This window comes from Ceratotherium simum, chromosome 24 (genome assembly GCF_057802395.1).
Source record: "Ceratotherium simum simum isolate JZ-2026a chromosome 24, ASM5780239v1, whole genome shotgun sequence".
Lineage (NCBI taxonomy): Eukaryota > Metazoa > Chordata > Mammalia > Perissodactyla > Rhinocerotidae > Ceratotherium > Ceratotherium simum.
The window spans coordinates 36,023,071-36,045,912 of record NC_141923.1 but is presented as its reverse complement, the minus strand read 5'-3'; the positions used below and the strand labels follow the sequence as shown (position 1 = coordinate 36,045,912).

The following is a 22,842-nucleotide window of genomic DNA, read 5'->3' as shown; positions in this document are numbered from 1 at the left end:
GTTATCCCCCCAAAAATACCATACCCATTAAGCACTCACTCCTCATACCCCCTCCCCCATCCCCTGGCAACCACTAATTTGCTTTTTGTTTGTATGGATTTGCCTACTCTGGACATTACATATAAATGTAACATACAATATGTGGCTTTTTATGTCTAGCTTCTTTAGCTTAACATCATGTTTTCAAGGTTCATCTGTGCTGTAGCATGTATCAGTACTCCTTTTTATGGCTGCACAATATTCCATTGTATAGATATACCACATTGTTTAGCCATTGGTCAATTGATGGACATTTGTGTTGTTTTCACTTCTTGATTATTAAAATAATGCTTCTATGAACATCCGTGTACAAGTTTTTGTTTGAACACCAGTTTTCAATTCTTGAATATATACATAGGAGTAGAATTGTTGGGTCACATAATTCATAATTCTGTGTTTAACTTTTTGAGGAACCACCAAACTGTTTTCCACAGAGCTGTATCATTTGACATACCCAACAGCGATGTATGAGGTTTCCAATTTCTCTACATGCTCAACAACATTTCTTATTTCCCTTTTTTTAATTATAGCCATTGAGTGGGTGTGAAACGGTATCTCATTGTGGTTTTGATTTGCATTTTCCTAATGACTAATGATGATGAACATCTTTTTATGTTGCTTGTTGGCCATTTGTGTTTCTTCTTTGGCGAGATGTCTATTCAAATCTTTTGCTTCTTGTTTAAAATGAAATTTTTCTTTAATGAGTTGTCTTTTGTTGTTGAGTTGTGTTCTTTATATATTCTGGATATTAGATCATTAACAGATATATGGTTTGCAAATATTTTCTTCCATTCTATAGGTTGTCATTTCAACCTTTCTTAATTATGTCCTTTGATTTACAAAAGTTTTTAATCTTGATGAAGTCCAGTTTGTCTAAATATTCTTTTGTTCCTTGTGCTTTAGCTATCATATTCTAATAATCCATTACCAAATCCAAGGTATTGAATATTTACCTCTATGTTTTCTTCTAAGAATTTTGTCATTTTAGCTCTTATATTTAGGTCTTTGATCCATTTTGAGATAATTTTTGTATATAGTGTGAGCTAAGGATCCAACTTCATTTTTTTAAATATAGATATCCAGTTGTTGTGGGACAATTTCTTGAAAAGACTATTCTTTTCCATTGTCTTGGCACCTTTGTCAAAAATCAATTAACCATAAAGGTAAGAGGGTTTATTTCTGGACTCGCAATTCTGTTCCATTGATCTATATGTCTATCCTTATGCTAGTATTACACTCTTTTGATTACTGTACCTTTGAAGTAAGTTTTGAAATTGGAAATGTGAGTCCTTCGACATTATTTTTCACGATTGTTTTTGCTATAGGAATCCCTTTAGATTCCTTATGAATTTTAGAATGGGTTTTTCTATTTCTGCAAAAAATTCTATTGGGATTTGATAGGGATTGCATTGAATCTGTAGATTCCTTTGTGTAGTACTGCCATCTTAACTGTGTATGTCTTTCCATTTATTTATGTCTTCTTATGTTTGGTAATTTTCAGTGTACAAGTCTTGCACCTCCTTGGTTAAATTTATTGCTTAATATTTTATTCTCTTTGACACGATTGTAAATGAGATTGCTTTCTTAATTTTCCTTTTTAGTATTTTAGTGTTAGTTTATAAAAATACAACTGATTTTTGTATGTTCTTCATGTATCCTGCAACTTTGCTGATTTTATTAGCTCTAATAGTATATATATATGGACTACAGTATACATATGTAACCCTAAAGATTCCTGATCATGTCATCTGTGAATAGAGGTAGTTTTACTTCCTCCTTTGCAGTTTGGGTGCCTTTTATTTCTTTTTCTTGCCTAATTTCCCTGGCTAGAACTTCCAGTACAGTGTTGAAAAGAAGTGGTGGGACCAGACATCCTTGATCCTGATCTCAGGGGGAAGCTTTCAATCTATCATCATTAAGTAAGATGTTAGCTATGGGTTTTTCATTGATGCCCTTTATCAGGTTGGGGAAGTTGCCTTCTATTCCTAGGTTTCTGAGTGTTTTTATCATGAAAAGGTGTTCTGTTTTGTCAAATTCTTTTTCTACGTCAATTGAGATGATTTTGTAGGGGTTTTTTCTTCATTCTATTTTGTGTTGTATTACATTGATTATATTTCTTATGTTAAACCACTCTTACATTCATGGAATAAATCCCACTTGGTCATAGTATATAATCCTTTTAATAATGCTCTTGCATTGAGTTTCCTAGTATTTTGTTTAGGATGTTTGCATCTATATTCATAAAGGGTATTGGTCTATAGTTTTCTTTTCCTGTCATGTCTTCACTTGTCTTTGGTATCAGGGTATTACTGGCCCCATAAAATGAGTTAGGAAGTGTTCCCTCCTCTTTTGTTTTGTGGAAGAATTTGTGAAGGATTTGCATTAATTCTTCTTTAAACATTTGACAGAATTCTTTAGTGAAGCCATCTCATCCTGAGCTTTTCCTTTTTAGAAGTCTTTTTGATTACTGATTCAATTTCTTTCTTATATGTCTATTCCAGATTTTATATTTCTTCTTGAATCAGTTTTGATAGTTTCTGTGTTTCTAAGAATTTGTCCATTTCATCTCGGTTATCCAATTTGTTGGCATACAGTTTTTCATAGTATTCTCTTATAATCTTTTGTATTTCTATGAGATCAATAGTAATGCCCTCACTTTTATTATTGATTTTAGTAATTTGAGTTTTCTCTCTTTTTTTCTTGGTCACTCAATAAATGTTTGTCAATTCTGTTGGTCTTTTCAAAGAACTAATTTTGGTTTTGTTTATTCTTTCAGTCTTTCAGTATTTTTCTGTTCTCTATTTCATTTATCTTTTTTGTGTGTGTGTGTGAGGAAGATCAGCCCTGAGCTAACATCCCTGCCAATCCTGCTCTTTTTGCTGAGGAAGACTGGCCCTGAGCTAACATCTGTGCCCATCTTCCTCCACTTTATATGGGACACCGCCACAGCATGGCTTGACAAGCAGTGCGTCGGTGCGCACCCGGGATCCGAACCTGGGCCGCCAGCAGTGGAGCACACACACTTAACTGCTACACTTCAGGGCTGGCCCCTATTTCATTTATCTTCACTGTAGTCTTTATTACTTCCTTCCTACTCTTTGCTTTGGGTTTAGTTTGCTCTTCTTTTTCTAGTTTCTTAAGGTGGAAGGTTGGAGTATTGCTTTGAAATCTTTCTTTTTTTATTTAAGTAGCTATTTACAGCTATAAATTTCCCTCTAAGCACTACAGTTGCTGCATCTCGTAAGTTTTGGTATGTTGTGTTTTCATTTTCATTCGTATCAAAATATTTTCTAGTTTTCCTTGTGATTTCTTCCTGGACTCATTGGCTGAGTATGTGTTTAATTTCCACATATTTGTAAATTTTCCAATTTCTTTCTATAGAAATGATTTCTACTTTCCTTCCATTATAGTCAGAGAAGATACATTGTATGATTTCAATATTTTCAGTAAGACTTATTTTGTGGCCTAACATTTGGTGTATCCTGGATAATGTTCCATGTTCACTTTAGAAAAATGTGTATACTACTGTTAGGTAGATTGTTCTCAGTATGGTTGTTAGATCTAATTGGTTTATACTGCTGTTCAAACCTTCTGTTTTGCTTGTCGATCTTCTTGTTAGTTCTAATCATTATTGAAGTAGAGCATTGAAGTCTCCACTATTATTGTTGAAGTTTTTCTGTCTTAAATACTGTTGGTTTTTGCTTCATGTGTTTTAGGGCTCTGATTAGGTTCATATATATTTATAATTGTTATATCTTCTGATGGATTGACTTTTTATCCTTATATGATGTCTTTGTCTCTTGTGACAATTGTTGTCTTAAAGTCCATTTCTCTGATATTATTATAGCCATTCCAGCTTACTTTTGGTTACTGTTTGCATAGAATATCTTTTTCCATTCTTTCACCTTCAACCTATTTGTGTCTTTGGATCTAAAGCATATATTTGGATCGTGTTTTTTTATCCATTATGCCAGTCTCTGCCTTTTAACTGGAAGATAGTTTAATCCACTTACATTCAATGTCATTATTGATAAGGTAAGATTTCTTGCAGTTCGCTCTTTGTTTTCTATATGTCTTTTATGTTTTTTTTCCTCATTTCCTCCATTACTTCCTTTTTTTTTATTAATAGATATTTTATAGTGTACTATTTTGATTTTCCTCTCATTTCTTTTACCAAATAGTTTTTAGTTATTTTCTTAGTGGTTTCCCTGGGGGTTACAATTAACATCTTAATTTATAACAATCTAGTTTGAATTAATACCAAATTATTTTAAATATTATGCAAAAACTTTGCCCCATCTCCCTCACTTATGTTGTTATTTTCACAAATGATATATTTGTATGTTGTGTGCCCATCAACACAGATTTATAATTATTGTTTTATGTAGTTTTCTTTTTAAGTCATATAGGAAAAAATGCAGATTAATAAACCAAAATATGCATTAATACTGACTTTTGTATTTACCTGTATAGAGTACCAGTATTATTTATTTTTTCATGTGAATTCCAAATTACTCTCTGGTGTCCTTTCATTTCAGCCTGAAGGACTCCCTTTAGCATTTCTTGTAGGGCATTTCTTCTAGCATTAAACTCTCCCTGTTTTTGCTTATCTAAGAATGTCTTGATTTCTCCTTCATTTTTGAAGTTTGGTTTTCCAGATATAAAATTTTTGGTTGATAGGTTACTTTTCTTTCAGCATTTTGAATGTCAGCCTGCTGCCTACTGATACTTGTGGTTTCTGTTGAGAAAGTGGCTATTAATCTTTTTGAAGATCCCTTGTATGAATTCTTTCTCTCTTGTTGCTTTCAGGATTCTCTCCATCTTTCATTTTTGAAAGTTTGATTATAATGTGTCTTGGTGTAGATCACTTTGAGTTTATCCACCCAGGGATTGTTGAGCTTCTTTTGAGTGTGTAGATTCATGTCTTTCATCAAATTTGGAAAAAATGTTTTTTCAAATATTTCTCTGCCTCTTCCGCTCTTTTTCTTCTGCGACTCCCATTATGCATGTCTTGTACACTTATTGCTGTCCCATACATTTTTTAAGCCTCACTCATTTTTCTCCATTCTTTTTTCTGTCTACTCCTCAAACTGGGTATTCTCAATTGATTTACCTTCAAGTTCACTAATTCTTTCTTCTGCTTGCTCAAATCTACATCTAAACTCCTCTAGTGAATTTTTCATTTTATTTATTATACTTTTCAACTTTAGAATTTCTATTTGGTTCCTTTTTATGATTTCTGTCTCTTTATTGATAATTGCTACTGGTGAGATATCATTCCCATGCTTTCTTTATTTCTTTGTCCATGGTTTCCTTTAGCTCTTTGAGCATATTTTACGTAGTTGATTTAAAATCTTTGTGTAGTCAACCCAATGTCTGGGCTTTATCAGGATCAATTTCTATTTATTTCTTCTATTTTTTGTTCATGTGGATGGGCCATACTTTCTTTTTTCTTTGCATACATCATAATTTTTTGGTGAAAATTGGACATTTTGAATATTATAAGTGGCAACTCTGGAAATCAGATTCTCCCCAATTCCTGGGGTATATTATTGCTGCTTGTTATAATTGTTGTTGTTTGTTTTCTAATTAACTTTTCTGAACTACTTTTGTCAAATCTGTTATTCTTTGTTGTGTGTGGCCACTGAAGTTTCTGTTTCATTAGCTTTGTGGTCAGAAATTCAACAAAGATTTCCTTAAATGCCTGAAAAAATATATATACAGAAAAAAAAATCTCCCATTTGCAGATGGGTTCTTTCTATCTGTTGGAGCATGCCTTCAACACTCAGCCAGGCAGCCAGGCAGCACTGCCTTAGCCTTTACTTTCTGCTTGTGCAGTCTGAAGTTCAATAAGAGGTGAAAGATTAGGTGAAGTCTTCTAAGGATATGTCGAGCCCTAGGTATAAGCATGACCTTCTGGATTCCCAGGGCTATGTGGAGCTTTTCAAAACCGTTATGCCTGAAAGCATCTCATTATATAGCGTTTCCTCCCAAGTTTCAGTTAATCTATTGTCCCAACTATTATCCCTTGCTCAGACAGCAGCAGCTAATATATTTGCCTTTAAATATTTGGACACATATCACCCTTCTGTTAACTGCCTGAGCCCTGGGAAGGTTCCAAGTTAGGAGAAATAAAGGCAAGCCCTTTTAGTGTGTCCTTCAGTGAGCCACCAGACACACTCAAACAGATAACCACAATTCTGGAATATAAGATTTTTTTCTCCTCTAGAACTAACAATCTTTACCAGGAATGTGAGCTGTGTCTTCAAGGCCACTGCTGAGCTGGGTAGTGGGAGATCAGTTGGGTTTTTTTTCCTTTACTAAGCATTCACCTGGTTTCTTTAAACTTTCAATTAGTTTCTAGCTCTCTGGTAAAGTTGATTCTGACAATTCTTGCCAGTTTTTCCTCTCTTTAGTGGAGGGGTGGACTTTTGGCATTCCTACTTCACCATTTCCACTGATATTACTCAGGAAAGATTTCTTTTAAGACACAAAAACCACTAACTATTAAAGGAAAATGTTGATAGATTGAACTAAATTAAAATTACAATATTGTGTTCATCAAAAGACATGATAAAGTAAGACAATCTACAGAGTAGAAATAAATATTTACACCATATAAAACTGAGAAAGGACTAATTATCCAGAATAGATACAGAAATCTAGCAATTCAATCAAAAAGAACAATGCAGTAAGCGAAAAATTGGGCAAAAGACTTGGACAGGGACTTTACGTAAGAGAACATCTAAATGGCTGATAAACATGAAAAGGTGCTTACTCTCATTAACAATCAGGGAAAAGGAAATTAAGATGACAATAAGATATCATTACTACCTATCAGATTTGAAAAAAACTAATAAAACTGACAATACTAGGTAGAGGTAAATTGTAGAGAAGAGGAATTGTTAACATTCTCTTTTGATAGACATATAAATTGGCTTAACCAATTTGGAAATTTATGAAACAAGGTAATCATACCTATAACAAGAAATCTGTTCCTGAGTATGTGTATTCTAGAATTAATGCATGTGGGAATCACAATACATGAACAAGAATATTTGCAGTAGCATTGTTCATAATGTCTCCAAAATGGAAACCATACAAATATCCATATGCACTGCCTCCTTTTCCTTACCTCCAACTTTTTTTTTTTTTTTTTTTACCTCTTGTAATCAGGTATCTATCTTCATCAAATAATGAAATAGCTCTCTTGGGCAACTAATGACTACCCCCATCTTGTTCTTTAGTGTCTGTTTCTTTCCACTTTTGCTATGTCGGTATATTCTTTTCATATGGTCTTTGTCTTTAGGATCTCATCTATTTCTGTAGCTTCCACAACCATATCTCTGTAAATAATTTCTAAGCCTTTAACTCTAGCATAAATTTCTTTTTTGAAATGGGTGGAAAATTTATTTCCAGGCTACATAATGAAATTACAAATTTATGGTTGCCAGTATTAACTGGATCCACAATAATGGTTGATAGTTTTTTTGCCAAATCCTTATTTATCCTCCATGCTCATTCACCAATGCATTTATTCCAGATTTTTATAACTCTCCTAAAGTTATCTTTTCCACTTTTACTTCCCCATTTTCTCATAAATAGATCTTTACTCCAAGCACCAGAGAAAAGAGTAATAGTGAATATCTCTCTTCTTTTCCCACAAATTACCCTGCTGTATCATCCCCACTTGCTTCCTCAACTCATTTAGATTCTTTTTACTTGACTGGTAACTTCTTTAATTGCTATATCTAATGGCTTCTTTTCAACCCTCCTACTCCTATTCTCTCCAATATTTTATATTTTTTAACATGTCCTTGAAAATTTCTTCTTTTTCCCCTTTTACGTTCACTCTGACTTGATTTTCCTATTTTGTCTCTAAAAGGTTCTTAAAGATAGAAAGACCAAATAATTTATCTTCCAAACTGAAATATTTTTGAAAATGAAAATATGTACTATTTAATAATTGAGCCAAAATAATAGATATAAACTCAGATTGTTCAAAGAAAAGTAGGATATATGGTCAGCCCACTTACAAATCTTTTTTCCCCAATTCCTTTTCTTCTATTAACCCCTTAATACATTAGCTAGAATTTTCAAACATCACCTTTTCTTCTTTTACATACTCTCCTTGTGTGATCTGAAACATTTGCATGACTAAAACTATAACCTCCATTGATAATTCCCAAAGTATGTATCCAATCCCTGACTTTTTCCTGAGCTTCAGACTCATGTTTCTAATAGCTCATTGGGTATTTCCAGACTAGTAACCCAACAGTATATACCCCAAAATTTAAACTTATCTTCCGCCTCAAATATCCTAGTATTTTGAGGAGTGACGTCAGGATCATGGCAGACTGAGTTGTTCCTTGTCACTCCACTCTAAGTTACAACCAATCAGACATCCTTTGACCAGCAGGGGATCCCCTACACTGCACAACAGGACACATAAGAGATCCATGCATCTATATATCTGAAGTGGTAGCAGGTGGAACCTGTGACCAGAGGCTTCAGGAACCACAGCAAAACTGGTGACCCAGCCCATAGTGGTGGGACCCCCAACACCAGCTCCACCAGCAGCGGGGGCTGCATGCAAGTCCTTGGGTCCCCAACAGTGTCAGCAACACTCATGAATCCAGCACCCCTGGGAGCAGTGCAACCAGCACCCCCAGACAACCTGGGAGCAGCAGCACAGGTGTTGCACAGGACAGCAGCATCTGAGCTGTGGAGAGCCCACAGAGAGCCAGTGGAGGAACACGAGACCCAGGTAACCCTGGAAGCAGTAGAAGTGCTTGCAGCATGGTCACCCCAGTGGTGACACCTGAGACTGCTACAACATCATAAGCAGCGAGGCACCAGCAACTCCAGAGGCACAAGACGTCACAAGGAGGGTGGCGACGATGCCTCTAGCAGAGGCAGTCTAGGGTAGAAAGTGCAGGCTCTCAAATACAACCAGAAGCAGCCCAGAGCCAAAGTAACGAAAGCTGTACCCAAATAAGAAAAAGTGGTTACTACCACAAATGAGCTGGCAGAAGATCAACTCATCAAACACCATGAAGAACTACAGTAACACAGCGAAACAGAAAGAGAAACACAACTCTCCAGAAACCAAACGTGAAGTCACAGAGGATTACAATCTAACTGACAAAGAATTCAAGGTAGCTGGCATAAACTCAGCAAGTTACAAGAAAGCTCAGAAAGACAGTATAGCACGCTCAGGAATAAAATTAATGAACAGAAGGATTACTTCACCAAAGAGATTGAAACTTTAAAAAAAAAATTCTGGAGATGAAGAACGCAATTAATGAGATGAAAAACAATGTAGAGAGCATTAAAAATAGTGCAGACCATATGGAGGAGAGAATTAGTGAGCTCTAAGATAGAAACCTAGAACTGATTCAGGTGGAGGAAGAGACTGAACTAAGATTTTAAGAAATTCTTCAAGAAATATGCAACTCAATTAGCAAACAAAACATAAGGATTATAGGTATCCCAGAAAGAGAAGAGAGGGAGAAAGGAGCAGGGAGCTTATTCAAAGAAATAATACCGGAGAACTTCCCAAACATGGGAAAGGAACTAGACATGCAAGTACATGAAGCTAATAGAACTCCTAATTACCTCAATGCAAAAACACTTTCTCCAGGGCATGTAATATTAAAACTGTCAAAAGTCAATGACAAAGAAAAAATATTAAGGGCAGCAAGCGAGAAGGAAATAACCTATAAAGGAACCCCCTTCAGGCTTCAAGTGGATTTCTCAGCAGAAACCCCACAGGCTAGGAGAGAGTGGAATGATATATTCAAAATGCTGAAAGATAAAAACTACCACCCAGGAATACTCTATCCAGCGAAATTATCCTTCAGATATGCTGGAGAAATAAAAGCTTTCCCAGGCAAACAAATGCTGAGGGAATTCATCACCACTAAGCCTGCCTTATAAGAAATGTTTAAAGGAGCCCTCCTACCTAAAACAAAAAGGCAGAGGTTTCCAAAGCTTTGAGCAAGGAGATAAATAGAATTAGAGGGGCCGGCCCTGTGGCGTAGCAGTTAAGTGTGTGCGCTCCGCTGCTGGCAACCCGGTTTCGGATCCGGGGCGTGCACCGATGCACTGCTTGTCAGGCCATGCTGTGGCGGCATCCGACATAAAGTGAAGGAAGATGGGCACAGATGTTACCTGAGGGCCCGTCTTCCTCAGAAAAAAGACGAGGATTGGCATGGATGTTAGCTCAGGGCCAATCTTCCTCACAAAAAAAAAATAATAATAAAAATAAATAGAATTAGAAAATTGCAGCTTTATATCTCCTTTATCAAGGAGATAAATAGAATTAGAAAATTTCAGGCTCAAACAGAATTATACCATAAAGGATAAAGGGAAAGAAAGCATCAAAAATAACTATAACCACTTCAATTTGGTCAGAATCTCAACACAAAAGAGAATAATTTATGACAATAACATAGAAGAGGAAGAGAAAAAAGACAGAACCTGCATAGGCTAGTGGAGATAAGAAGCTACCAGAAAAAGGACTGTCTCATCTATGAGTTCTTTTACACAAACCTTATGGTAACCACAAAACAAAAAATCAAAGCAGAGTCATAAATCATAAATAAAGAGAAAAACATCATAGAAAACCCCCAAGCTGAAATGGCAAACAGAAATACAAGGAAAACGAAACAACAGAAATATAGAGCATCCAGAAAACAAAAGATAAAGTGGCAGTATTAAGCCTTCAGATATCAATAATCACTCTAAATGTAAATCAATTGAATTCACCAATCAAAAGACTCAGAGTGGCTGGATGGATTAAAAAACAAGACCCAACAATATGCTACTTCCAGGAACACATCTCAGCTCTAAAGACAAACATAGGCTCAGAGTGAAGGGATGGAAGATGATATTCCAAGCAAATGGTAAGCAAAAGAAAGCTGATGTATCTATACTTATATCAGACAAAACAGACTTCAAGACAAAAGAGATAACAAGAGAAAAAGATGGAAACTTTATAATGATAAAAAGGACATTCCACCAAGAAGACATAAACACTTATTAATATGTATGCACTGAACACAGAAGCACCAAAGAATATAAAGCAACTATTAACAAATCTAAAGGGAGAAATTGATAGCAACACAATAATAGTAGGGCATCTTAACACCCCACTTACATCGATGGACAGATCATCCAGACAGAAAGTCAACAAGAAAACAGTGGCCTTAAATAAAACATTTGATCAGGTGGACTTAATAGATATATACAGAGCATTCCATCCAAAAACAGCAGGATACACATTCTCCTCAGGTGTTCCCAGAACATTCTCAAAGATAGACCATATGTTGACAAACAAAGCAAGCCTCAATAAATTTAAGAAGATTGAAATCATATCCAGCATCTTTTCCGTCCACAGTGGTATGAAACTAGAAATCAACTAAAAGAAAAAAGCTGGACAAGTCACAAATATATGGAAACTAAACCATATGCTATGGAACAACTGTTGTATCAATGAAGAAATCAAAGGAGAGATCAAAAAATACCTGGAGGTAAATGAAAATGAAAAGCCAACATACCAAAACTAATGGGATGCAGCAAAAGCGGTACTATGAGGGAGGTTTATAGTAATACAGGCCTATCTCAAGAAACAAGGAAAATCTCAAATAAACGGTCTTACACTATACCTAAAAGAATTAGAAAAAGAACAAAGCCCCAAGTCAGTAAAGGGAAGGAAATGATAGAACTCAGAGCAGAAATAAATGAAATAGAGACTTAAAAAGCAGTAGAAAGGATCAGTGAAACTAAGAGCTGGTTCTTTGAGAAAATAAACAAAATTGACAAACCTTTGGCCACACTCACTAAAAAAAAAGAAGACTCAAATAAATAAAATCAGAAATGAAAGAGGAGAATTTACAACTGACATCACAGAAATAAAAAGGATTATAAGAGAATTCTATGAAAAGCTGTATGCCAACAAATTGGATAACCTAGAAGAAATGGATAAATTCTCAGACTCATACAACCTCCCAAAACTGAATCAAGAAGAAATAGAGAATCTGAATAGACCAATCGCAAGTAAAGAGATTGAAACAGTAATAAAAAATTCCCCCCAAAACAAAAGCTTGGGAACAAACGACTTCTCTGGTGAATTCTACTGAACATTCAAAGAAGATTTTATACCTATTCTCAAACTCTTCCAAAAAATTGAAGAGGATGGGACACTTCCTAACTCATTTTGCAAGGCCAATATTACCCTGATACCAAAACCAGAAAGGATGCCACAAAAAGGGAAAATTACAGGCCAGTATTGCTGATGAACATAGATGCAAAAGTCCTCAACAAAATATCAGCAAATCGAATACAGCAATACATTAAAAGGATCGTACACCACTGTCAAGTGGGATCTATTCCAGGGATGCAGGGATGGTTCAACATCCGCAGATCAATTAATGTGATATACCACATTAAGAAAATGAAGGATAAAAATCACATGATCATCTCAATAGATGCAGAGAAAGCATTTGACAAGATCTAACATCCATTTATGATAAAAACACTGAATAAAATGGGTATAGATGGAAAATACCTCAACATAGTAAAGGCCATATATGACAAAATCACAACTTACATCAGACTAAGGTGAAAAACTGAAAGCTATTCCTCTGAAAACAGGAGGAAGACAAGGATGCCCACTCTTGCCACTCTTATTTAACATAGTACTAGAAGTTTTAGCAAGAGCATTAGGCAAGAAACAGAAATAAAAGGGATCTAAACTGGAAAGGAAAAAGTAAAACTGTCACTATTTGCAAATGACGTGATTTTATATATAGAAAACTCTAAAGAATCCACCAACAACTACCATAAATAATCAACAAGTGCAGTAAAGTTGCAGGGTACAAAAGCAACATACAAAAATCAGTTGCGTTTCTATACACTAATAATGGACTAGTAGAAAGAGAAATCAAGAATACAATCTCATTTATAATCACAACGAAAAGAATAAAATACGTAGGAATAAATTTAACCAAGGAGGTGAAAGATCTATACACTGAAAACAACAAAACGTTATTGAAAGAAATCAAAGAAGACATAAAGAAATGGAAAGACAGTCCATACTCATGGATTGGAAGAATATAACATAGATAAAATGTCCATATCACCTAAAGCAGTCTACAGATTCAGTACGATCCCAATCAGAATCCCAATGACATTCTTCAAGGATATAGGACAAAGAGTCCTAAAATTTATGTGGAATAGCAAAAGATCCCGAATAGCCAAAGCACTCGTGAGAAAAAAAGAACAAAGTTTGAGGTATCACACTCCCTGACATCAAAATATACTACAAAGCTATTGTAGTCAAAACACCATGGTATTGGCAGAAAAACAGACATATAGATCAATGGAAAAAAATTGAGATCCCAGAAATAAAACCACATATCTACGGACAGCTAGTCACAAACAAAGGAGCCAAGAACATACAATGGAGAAGGGAAAGTCTCTGCAATAAATAGTGTTGGGGAAACTGGACAGCCACATGCAAAAGAATGAAAGTAAACCATTATCTCACACCATATACAAAAATTAACTCAAAATGGATTAAAGACTTGAATGTAAGACCTAAAACCGTAAAACTCCTAGAACAAAATATAGGCAGTATGCTCTTTGACATGGGTCTTAGCAGCATCCTTTCAAATACCATGTCTCCTCAGGCAAGGGAAATGTAAGAAAAAATAAACAAATGAGACTACATCAAACTAAAAAGCTTCTGCAAGGTAAAGGAAGCCATCAACAAAATGAAAAGACAGCCCACCAACTGGGAGAAAATATTTGCAAATCGTAGATCTGACGAGGGGTTAGTTTCCAAGTTTCCATAAGTAAAGAACTCATGCAACTCAGCAACAAAAAAATGACCAACCTGGTCCAAAAATGGGCAGAGGATACGAACATACATTTTTCCAAAGAAGCTGTACAGGTGGCCAATAGCCACATGAAAAGGTATTCAATGTCACTAATTATTAGGGAAATGCAAATCAAAAGCACAGTGAGATATCACCTCACACGCTTAATAACGGCCATAATTAACAGGACAGAAATAACAAGTGTTGGAGAGGATGTGGAGAAAAGGGAACACTCATACACTCCTAGTGGGAATGCAAACTAGCGCAGCCACTATGGAAAATAGTATGGAGATTTCTCAAAAAGTTAAAAATAGAAATACCATATGATCCAGCTATTCCACTACTGGGTATTTATCCAAAGAACTTGAAATCACCATAACTCAAAAAGATGTATGCACCCCTATGTTCATTGCAGCATTATTCACAATAACCAAAACGTGGAAGCAACCCAAGTGCCCATCAATGGATGAATGGATAAAGAAGATGTTGTGTATATATACAATGGAATACTACTCAGCTGTAAAAGAAGACAAAGTCATCCATTTGTGACAACATGGATGGACCTTGAGGATATTATGCTAAGCAAATTAAGTCAGACAGAGAAAGACAAATACCATATGATTTCACTCATATGTGGGCAGTAAACAAACAAACACATAGATAAGGAGAACAGATTAGTGGTTACCAGAAGGGAAGGGGGTGGGGAGAGAGCAAAAGTGGTAAAGGAGCACATATTTATGGTGATGGATAAAAACTAGACTATTGGTAGTGAACACAATGCAGTTTATACCAAAACTGATATGTAATGTACACCTGAAATTTACACAATGTTATAAGCCAATATGACCCTAATAAAATAATTTTTTAAAAATATCCTACTGTTTTGTTTACATTCATACACAGAGAGAGAGATGTGTAGTATATGTACACGTGTATGTGTGTATATCTGGAAATATAGGTATCACACATACCTGCTACTTTGTGCAGGTGCTTCGTTAGGTACTGGTGGCAAAAACAGGGTTCCAGCATCATGACAATGCATTCTAGTATGGGAGATAGACATTGTTCAAACTATCACATATATAAATGTAGTATAAGTTTGGTAATTGCAGTGAAGGAGAGGAATATGGTATCATGTCAAGTATAATAGAGGCAATTGACCTTCTTTCCAATAGATGGCCCTTTGTATTAGACGGTGGCAGTTTATAGCTCTTCTAAATTAGCCTGTCTACCTCCATTTCTTTGAAATATTTATCACAATTTAATACTCAAATACTCAATGTTTTTGATGGGGCCATTTTTCTTCTCAGAATTCCCATTGCTTTTCATCCTTGTTATGGAGATATTGTTGATAAATCACATAATTTGTCAAGCCCTGAAATGGTGGCAGTACCATTAGTATTGAGGACGTTCGTATGGAAACTAAATAAAAGAGCTTCTATGGAAATAGTATTATGTCCTTTGTGGGAAATAAATGATGCATAAGATCAGGAGCACCTTTCTAGTCACAAAGTCTGGCTGCTGCTTTCTTTTTTTCACACAGTAAGTGATATTTGTTGATTGAATGTTAATTGCTTATTCTTTTATCATGTGTATTTCCCCTCTTGTGCACAAAACTTGAAAGTGGTCAAGTTCTCCTTTTGAGATTAGAAGACCTACACCCATTGGTACTATCCCAGAACATAAACTAAATTATGCATAGTCTAAAATAATAAATCTTATAATTCACATAAATGTTAATAATTTTAAAAATCAATAATCCACATTATTTGTCCTTATATTTGTATATTTTTGGAATGGTGCTACTCAATTACATCAGTCTTCACCATGTTGATAGGTATAATAAAAGAATAATAATAGCCAACATTTTAAGTATTTACTGCTTGGAAGTGCTAGGTAATTATATATATTATCTTATTTAACCCTCAGCAGTAATCCAGTGAGGTAGATGCTATCATTATCTTCATTTTTTAGATGAAGGAAATGGCAATTAAAAAAATATATTCATCACTGTCCCAGCAGAAGTCATAGCATACTTATATGGATAATTGAGGAGAGTTTAATAAGGGACTGTGGTGTTTACAAAGGTTTGGGCTGATTTTATAGAAAGCAGCAAGGCATAATGCAGTGCCCTGGGACTAGTAATAGTGGGAATTAATTATTAATACTCCAGTCCTAACGGGGCAAAGAGAGGGAGCTGCTATTGGAATCCAGAAAAGAGCTGTAAGCAAGGGTCATCTGACAGGGTCTGTGATCTTAGGCAACCTATGGTAACCTGGTAGAGGAGCCAGGAGAATAAATACCAGACCTTACTCTCCTCCAGCCCTTTGGTTTCCTGACAGTGCCTCCCACTGGCTGAACCCAACTGGAAACCAGAGTGAACAAAATAGCCTGTTGATTCTATCTATACAGGTCATCTTGGAGCAGAGAGTGAAGAAGGGTAGAGAATGAATCTGCAAGTAAAATGGAAAATACCTAGGAATTAAATAACTATTAAATGGCAGAGCCAGTACATGAATGCCAAACACTTTACCCCTAACCACAATGCTGTACTGCCTCGCATAAAACTTTTGTGAAATATTATTTGGCCTTTTGTGAAATAATATTTTAAATCTGAAGGTTTCTATTCTATCCCAAATTGTTGGGTGCATTTATACCTAACAGTGAGACCAAATATGTAAGAGCTGAGCAGCAAATAATGCCAAAAAAGAAGTTACTTGTGGGTATTGATTTTACATGTTGTCAGTATTTTCAGAATGTTAAACCATGCTTGTTCCCCTTGTTCAGATTCCAGACTCCATCATTTCTCGTGGCGTTCAGGTGCTCCCACGAGACACAGCCTCCCTCAGCACTACTCCTTCAGAATCACCTCGTGCTCAGGCTACGTCTCGCCTTTCTACAGCTTCCTGCCCAACACCAAAAGTAAGTACAGTTCTTTGGCACCTTAAGCCTGCTCAGCTATGTAAATCTGGGAAAACTAACCAATATTTCCCTCTGTTTCTCAGGGTTGGATTGCATGCAAGATAATACAATGAATGCACTGTAATATTGTTATCACCTACTGTTTCACAAAGTGTCTCATTAGATCAACAGTAGGACAGCAGAAATTTCATGTAAAATGTCTACTCCTACATCACAGCTATGGGTATCATATTCTGTAGCTCCTGTTTCTTTGTTGTATACCTCCTATTTTTTAGCATACTGTGAAGTTATTTGTTTATGCAGAGGATGAATATGTTTCTGGCCAATAAACAGCAAAATTAACACAATGAAATAATGTTACTAAAGGGATTTTTTTTTAACTTGTCCAGGCTGGGGTAGCTCCCTGCTCTAGTATCATTCCAAATTTTTTCAAACATATTCAACTTGGAATGTTGCTGCCTAATATTTGGAAACAAATCTAAAATGATTAGAAAGAAAGTTTTAATGCCAACCTTTGCAGGAAGAAGGAATTATCTTAGTATTTATTTTTTATAATTTTTCCCAAGTGTTGAATCATGTTTGGGGGGAAAAAAGGATTAGACGTTTATTTGCTGCCTCACATCTTCATGTATATGATAAATTAAGTAGCAAATTTAATTATGGCTCTGACTGCTTTCTTTTGCAATGTCCCTTCCCTGGTTATGTTACTGTTGGTGCTTTTAAGTTTTCTATGTGATAGATCCAATACTGGCATCAAAAGGTTAACAGTAACATTCCTTATTTAATAGGATATAGTGGTAGCTATCAGGCTATACACTTAATTTATTCTAGGGATCTGCAGGTAATTTTTCAAACTGTAGCTTTTTCTCTGTCATCAAATGTAAGGACTTATACAACTGATCTTCCTCAATTCCAAGTTTTCTATGAGTTTTATGAATGTTATAATTAGATTTAATTAGAAATGATCGCAAGCAATTCTTGATGTATGTAATGCAGTTGCTTTTACATTCCATGGTACAACCTTCTCAGCAAAGTCTTCAGAGTGTTACTGTTGTCTATCATTGTTTTTAGACTTGTGTCAGAAATACCTGATGTTAATTTTATAGTTTAAAAAAATTGTTCCTAAATCTTCAATAAAGAAAAACTAAGAACATTCTAGATATAAAATGAATGTCACTGCCATTTAGGCCAGTCAGCTACATCTGTAACTGAATGAAAACAGGGCGTTCTCAAGACTTGAATTGGATAGAAGATTTTCATCCATGTCTTTAAAATTTTTTAAACAAACTAATTTATTGTTTGCATTAAATTCCAACTGTACAAGCTGTACTTGTTTATAAAGTCTGAGAAATAATTAAATCTAAAAGATAGTCCAGTATAAATGTTTAGTCATTCACTAATATTAAGACCTAAATATTGGAAATACAGAACTATCCAAGACACAGTATTTTTTTTTCCATAATAATTTACTGTGAACATAAATATTTTAAGCTAAATTTAATTATACATAGTATTTCTTTAGCCTTTTTAAAACTTTGTGATTACATTTTAATTACAAAAGGAATACTAAATACAATTTTAAAAATCACTTGATATTTCTAAATTTACTAAAGTGAAATCCTAAAGATAAAAATGTTAACATTTATTAAGTTAATTTGCTTATTGGAAAACTTTGGGAGAGCAAGTGGCTTGTCTTGATATTTTTTCCTTAGTTAACACTTAGATGTTCAAACTGACAATTAATTCAAATAAAGCAGTGTATGTGAATGTCTTTTTTTCTAGGAATTTTTTCTGTATTTTTATCTAGGAATAAAATTCTATTCCTTTTAGGTAATTTTTACCAGCACTAGAATGTATACCTCAAAGATAAAATTATTACTTTGATCTAATTTTAAAATTAAACATTTAAGGCTGAATCAGAATACTAATATAATAAAAAACTAGTTTGAGTATTGATTTTTTTAAGGAGTAAAGAAAATCAAGTTAATCTTTCTATTAAAAACCTCAAATTATAAGACTGCTTAATTGAATCTAAACTGTATGCTTTTTTTTTTTTTTTTTAGAAGATTGGCCCTCAGCTAACATCTGTTGCCAATCTTCCTCTTTTTGTCTTTTTTCTCCCCAAAGCCCCAGTACATAGTTATATATCCTAGTTGTAGGTCCTTCTAGTTTTTCTATATGGGACACTGCCTCGGCATGACTTGATGAGTAGTGAGTTGGGTCTGCGCCCAGGATCCGAACCAGTGAACTCTCCGGGCTGCTGAAGTGGAATGCATGAACCTAACCATTATACCACCATGCCGGCCCCTAAACTGTATGCTCTTATATGTGCTTTTATATCAGTGACAGATATAATCTCTGCCCTCATGGAATTTATAGTTTAGTCGATGGTATATTAAAATAAATAGGTAGATAAACATAAATACTAATAATTATAATTTCACAATAATCTAGTAATTATAAATTATAATTTATTTAGTCATTATGCTAAGCCAAAATGAAAGAGTTTTAGTGATAAAAAATAATAGGAGGGAAACCTCACTTAGATAAGATGGTCAGAGAAGGCCTCTCAAAGGAGTAACATTTCACCAGGGACACGAAGAATGAATAAAAGCAAAGCAAAAGCTTTTGTGCTGGGTGCAGGTTTTGAGAATTATATTCAGCAATAATGACCACTTTAAAGCAGTTGTTACAGGGCAGTTCTCACCAATCAAGAACTCTCAGACTAAAACCTCATTAGTACATGAATAGTCTAATTCAGTGACTTCAAAATCCAATTTCAGATATCAGGGGTTTTTTTAATTTTAAATAATGAATTTTTTTTGCCTTTGCCTACTGAGTCGAATTTCAAGGCCATCGGTTTTAGCACTTAAATCTGTTCTGGGTGAATTATTTATTTTAATTTTGTAGCATAAAAATTTAGGGCAGAGAAGAAATAAAAAAAAGTCTGGTTTCTAATTTGAGATATGGGTAAATGATGATGTTTTTGAGTATATTAAGGAATAAAAGAGAAGCGAGTTTTGAGGGTAAAAGAAAGGAGAGTTAATGCGTTTTGGTTTTGAATGTGTTCAATCTGAGATATGTATGAGACATCCCAGGAATGATATCCAGCACAAAATTAGAATACAAGTTGAGTTTGACATTGCTATTGTTACTCTATCTTGGTAGCAGTATTTATAATTTAGTACACATTAGTGTACACATTGGCCCAACCCCATAGAAATCTCCCTTCTATGTTTCAGATTAGGCATGCAGTCTGTCATAGGTGGAAATACATGTGCAAATATATTTTCTTTATATCAGAAATACAATACAGTCTTGAATGATCAGCCCTAGAAAGAGCATTTGACTTGATAATAGAAGAGCTGGATTCAAATGCTGGCTTCTCTACTTAATAACCACACTACATTAAGCAAGTTGCTCAGCTTTTTAGAGCTTCATGTGTATGATGAAACTAGTAATCTTTGCCTCCCCAACAGTGTTTGCTAATTTATTAAGTAAGTCTTTACCTGCTGCTGGGAAAGCAGTGATGAGCAAGTAGACGTTAGTCTTGCCTTTACAAACAGACAAAACAGGCAACTACAAATTATAATAAAGTATAATAACGTGCTACGATTTGTCAGCAGAAGTACAGAATACTCTGGGGATAACCATCAGAAGCACTTAACCTAGTCTTTGTGAGAACACAAAAGGGTTAAATAACCAAGTTATGATTCAAAACTAACAGTTCCAACCTTTCCCTCTGTAGCTTTTTATCACTGGGTAGTCTTTAAGCTGAAACACTTCCTGTCCATTTGCATATGTGCATCCAGTTATCTTAGGTCAACAACTATAATATTAAACATTATTTTGGATTCACATTTTATGTTCATTGCATTGTAATATCCTAGATTGTGCTTTGATCATTTAAGATTAAGATTCTCTAGCTATAGTAAGATCAAGATCTATAAAATATACTAAGTTTGGATTTCCTTTTTGGTACACTCATCATAGTCTAATGAAGACAACCATATATTATCTTTTCTAACCAATTCTTCATAGAATGGAATTATCGCCAGCAAATATTTATTTGCTGAACTGATGTAATATTTTATTGTATATGGGAAAAAAGTCATTTCTCTTTTACGTCAGATATTTCCTTTTAATGAAATCTGACTGAAATGAAGAAAGATTTTCATTCCTCTTGCTTTATGACACAGTGAACTGTCTTTTAACAACAAACTTGAGATTTTAGCCTTTCATTGCCCTAAGTAAAATATTGCATAAGCCCTAAAGGTCAAATAGTATGTGGATTCTATTTAAATAAGGGCAGGCAACATCTAGAAGACTTAAGTTCTTAAGTGGTGATAGTCTCACAAAAATGCTAAAAGAATAATTTTATAACAGATAAATTCTATTTTAAAGTTAGCATGATTCACGACTGAAATGAGTGCTGGTTTTCAATTATGAAAGGCAGCAGCATCTCTATTAGAAATTAAGAGGCTTGAGGTAGAGAATAATGACGAGAGCAAAAAATAAAAAAAAAATCTGAACTTTCAATCACTTTTCCATTCCCTATTGATGTTATTAAAATAGAGATTTTTCCAGGGGCTGGCCTGGTGGCGCAAGCAGTTAAGTACGCACACTCCACCGCGGCAGCCCTGGGTTTGCCGGTTCGGACCCTGGGCACGCACCGACGCACTGCTTGGCAAGCCATACTGTGGCGGCGTTCCATATAAAGTGGAGGAAGATGGGCACAGGTGTTAGCCCAGGGCCAGTCTTCCTCAGCAAAGAAAAAAAAAGGGGGAGGATTGGCAGATGTTAGCACAGGGCTGATCTTCCTCACAAAAAAAAAAAAATAGAGAATTTTTTAAAGACCGATTCAATTATTCTTTTATTCCCTAAGCATCTAAAGTTTGACTTAAAAAAATAAATAAATAAATATATTCTGTTGTCACATACACCCTTGTACCTTAAAGCTTAGAATAGAATTTTGTGCCCAGATTAACCAGCGAGCGATTTTTTTTCTCTTAGGAAGGAAATATAAGCACTGTCATCTAATTGTACCAAAGTTTATAAAATGATTAAAAAGAATATTGAAATATCTTTGTATGAAGGGTGTGTTCATTTAATACACTAATGTCTAATCTTGCATTCAAATAAAGTGCAGAATTATAACTTCTCTATAGGTTTCTGTTATTGTCCTTTGAGCAAAAGAATTTAGATTGCTCTGGATAAAGAATAAACTATTTTCTTAACTCACAGTTTTTAATGTGTATGTCTGAAAAGCAGTATGATTTCCTTTACAAATAAAAATGGCATTTTTGCTCCAGTATCAGGATAACATTCCCTCTGAGATTTTTCCTAGTGATTGTAGTTTTTACAAACTATTCCATTTTATCACCCCTTTCCTTTGTGAACATCAGGGTGATTATATGATATGGCTAGTTCATTGGTTCTAAACCTGAGAGTCCAAAGTTGCTGGAGAATCTCGTGAAGTTGCTCAAATTCTAACCTAGATCACGACATTAACTGGGGTCTGCTAATACTTTTCTACTATTTTTATGAACCTAAACAAAATCAATAAAATGATACTAACCATCAATTTTCTTTGCTTTTGTCTGAGATTATATCAACATTGGTATATCAACATCTGTTCAACTGTTAATGACATTATAGAAATTTACGGATTCTACATGTAGAGTCAACAGACACCAAAAATGTTGAAGAACACTGAATTAGTGACAGTAAAAGTACAGTCTCAGGGCCGGACCGGTGGCGTGGTGGTTAAGTTTGCATGCTCCGCTTCGGTGGCCTGGGGTTCATGGGTTCGGATCCTGGTTGCGGAACTACATCGCTCATGGAGCCATGCTGTGGCAGCGTACCATATACAAAGTAGAGGAAGACTGGCACAGATGTTAGCTCAGGGACCATCTTCCTCAAGCAAAAGGAGGAAGATTGTCAGCAAGTGTTAGCTTGGAGCCACTCTTCCTCACCAAAAATAAAAAAGAATGTTCTC

At 35.0% G+C, this 22,842-nt stretch overlaps 1 protein-coding gene across 5 annotated transcripts in view; it reads left to right on the top strand.

Annotated features, from left to right (window-relative positions):
• GPHN (gephyrin) overlaps window positions 1–22,842 on the top strand; it is a 642,551-nt gene that overhangs the window by 393,688 nt on the left and 226,021 nt on the right. For all 5 annotated transcript variants that reach the window (XM_004426256.2, XM_004426255.2, XM_087448348.1 and 2 more), the window contains one exon: window positions 16,710–16,844. In XM_004426256.2, coding sequence (XP_004426313.1) covers window positions 16,710–16,844 — 135 coding nt within the window. The remainder of the gene's footprint in view (window positions 1–16,709; window positions 16,845–22,842) is intronic.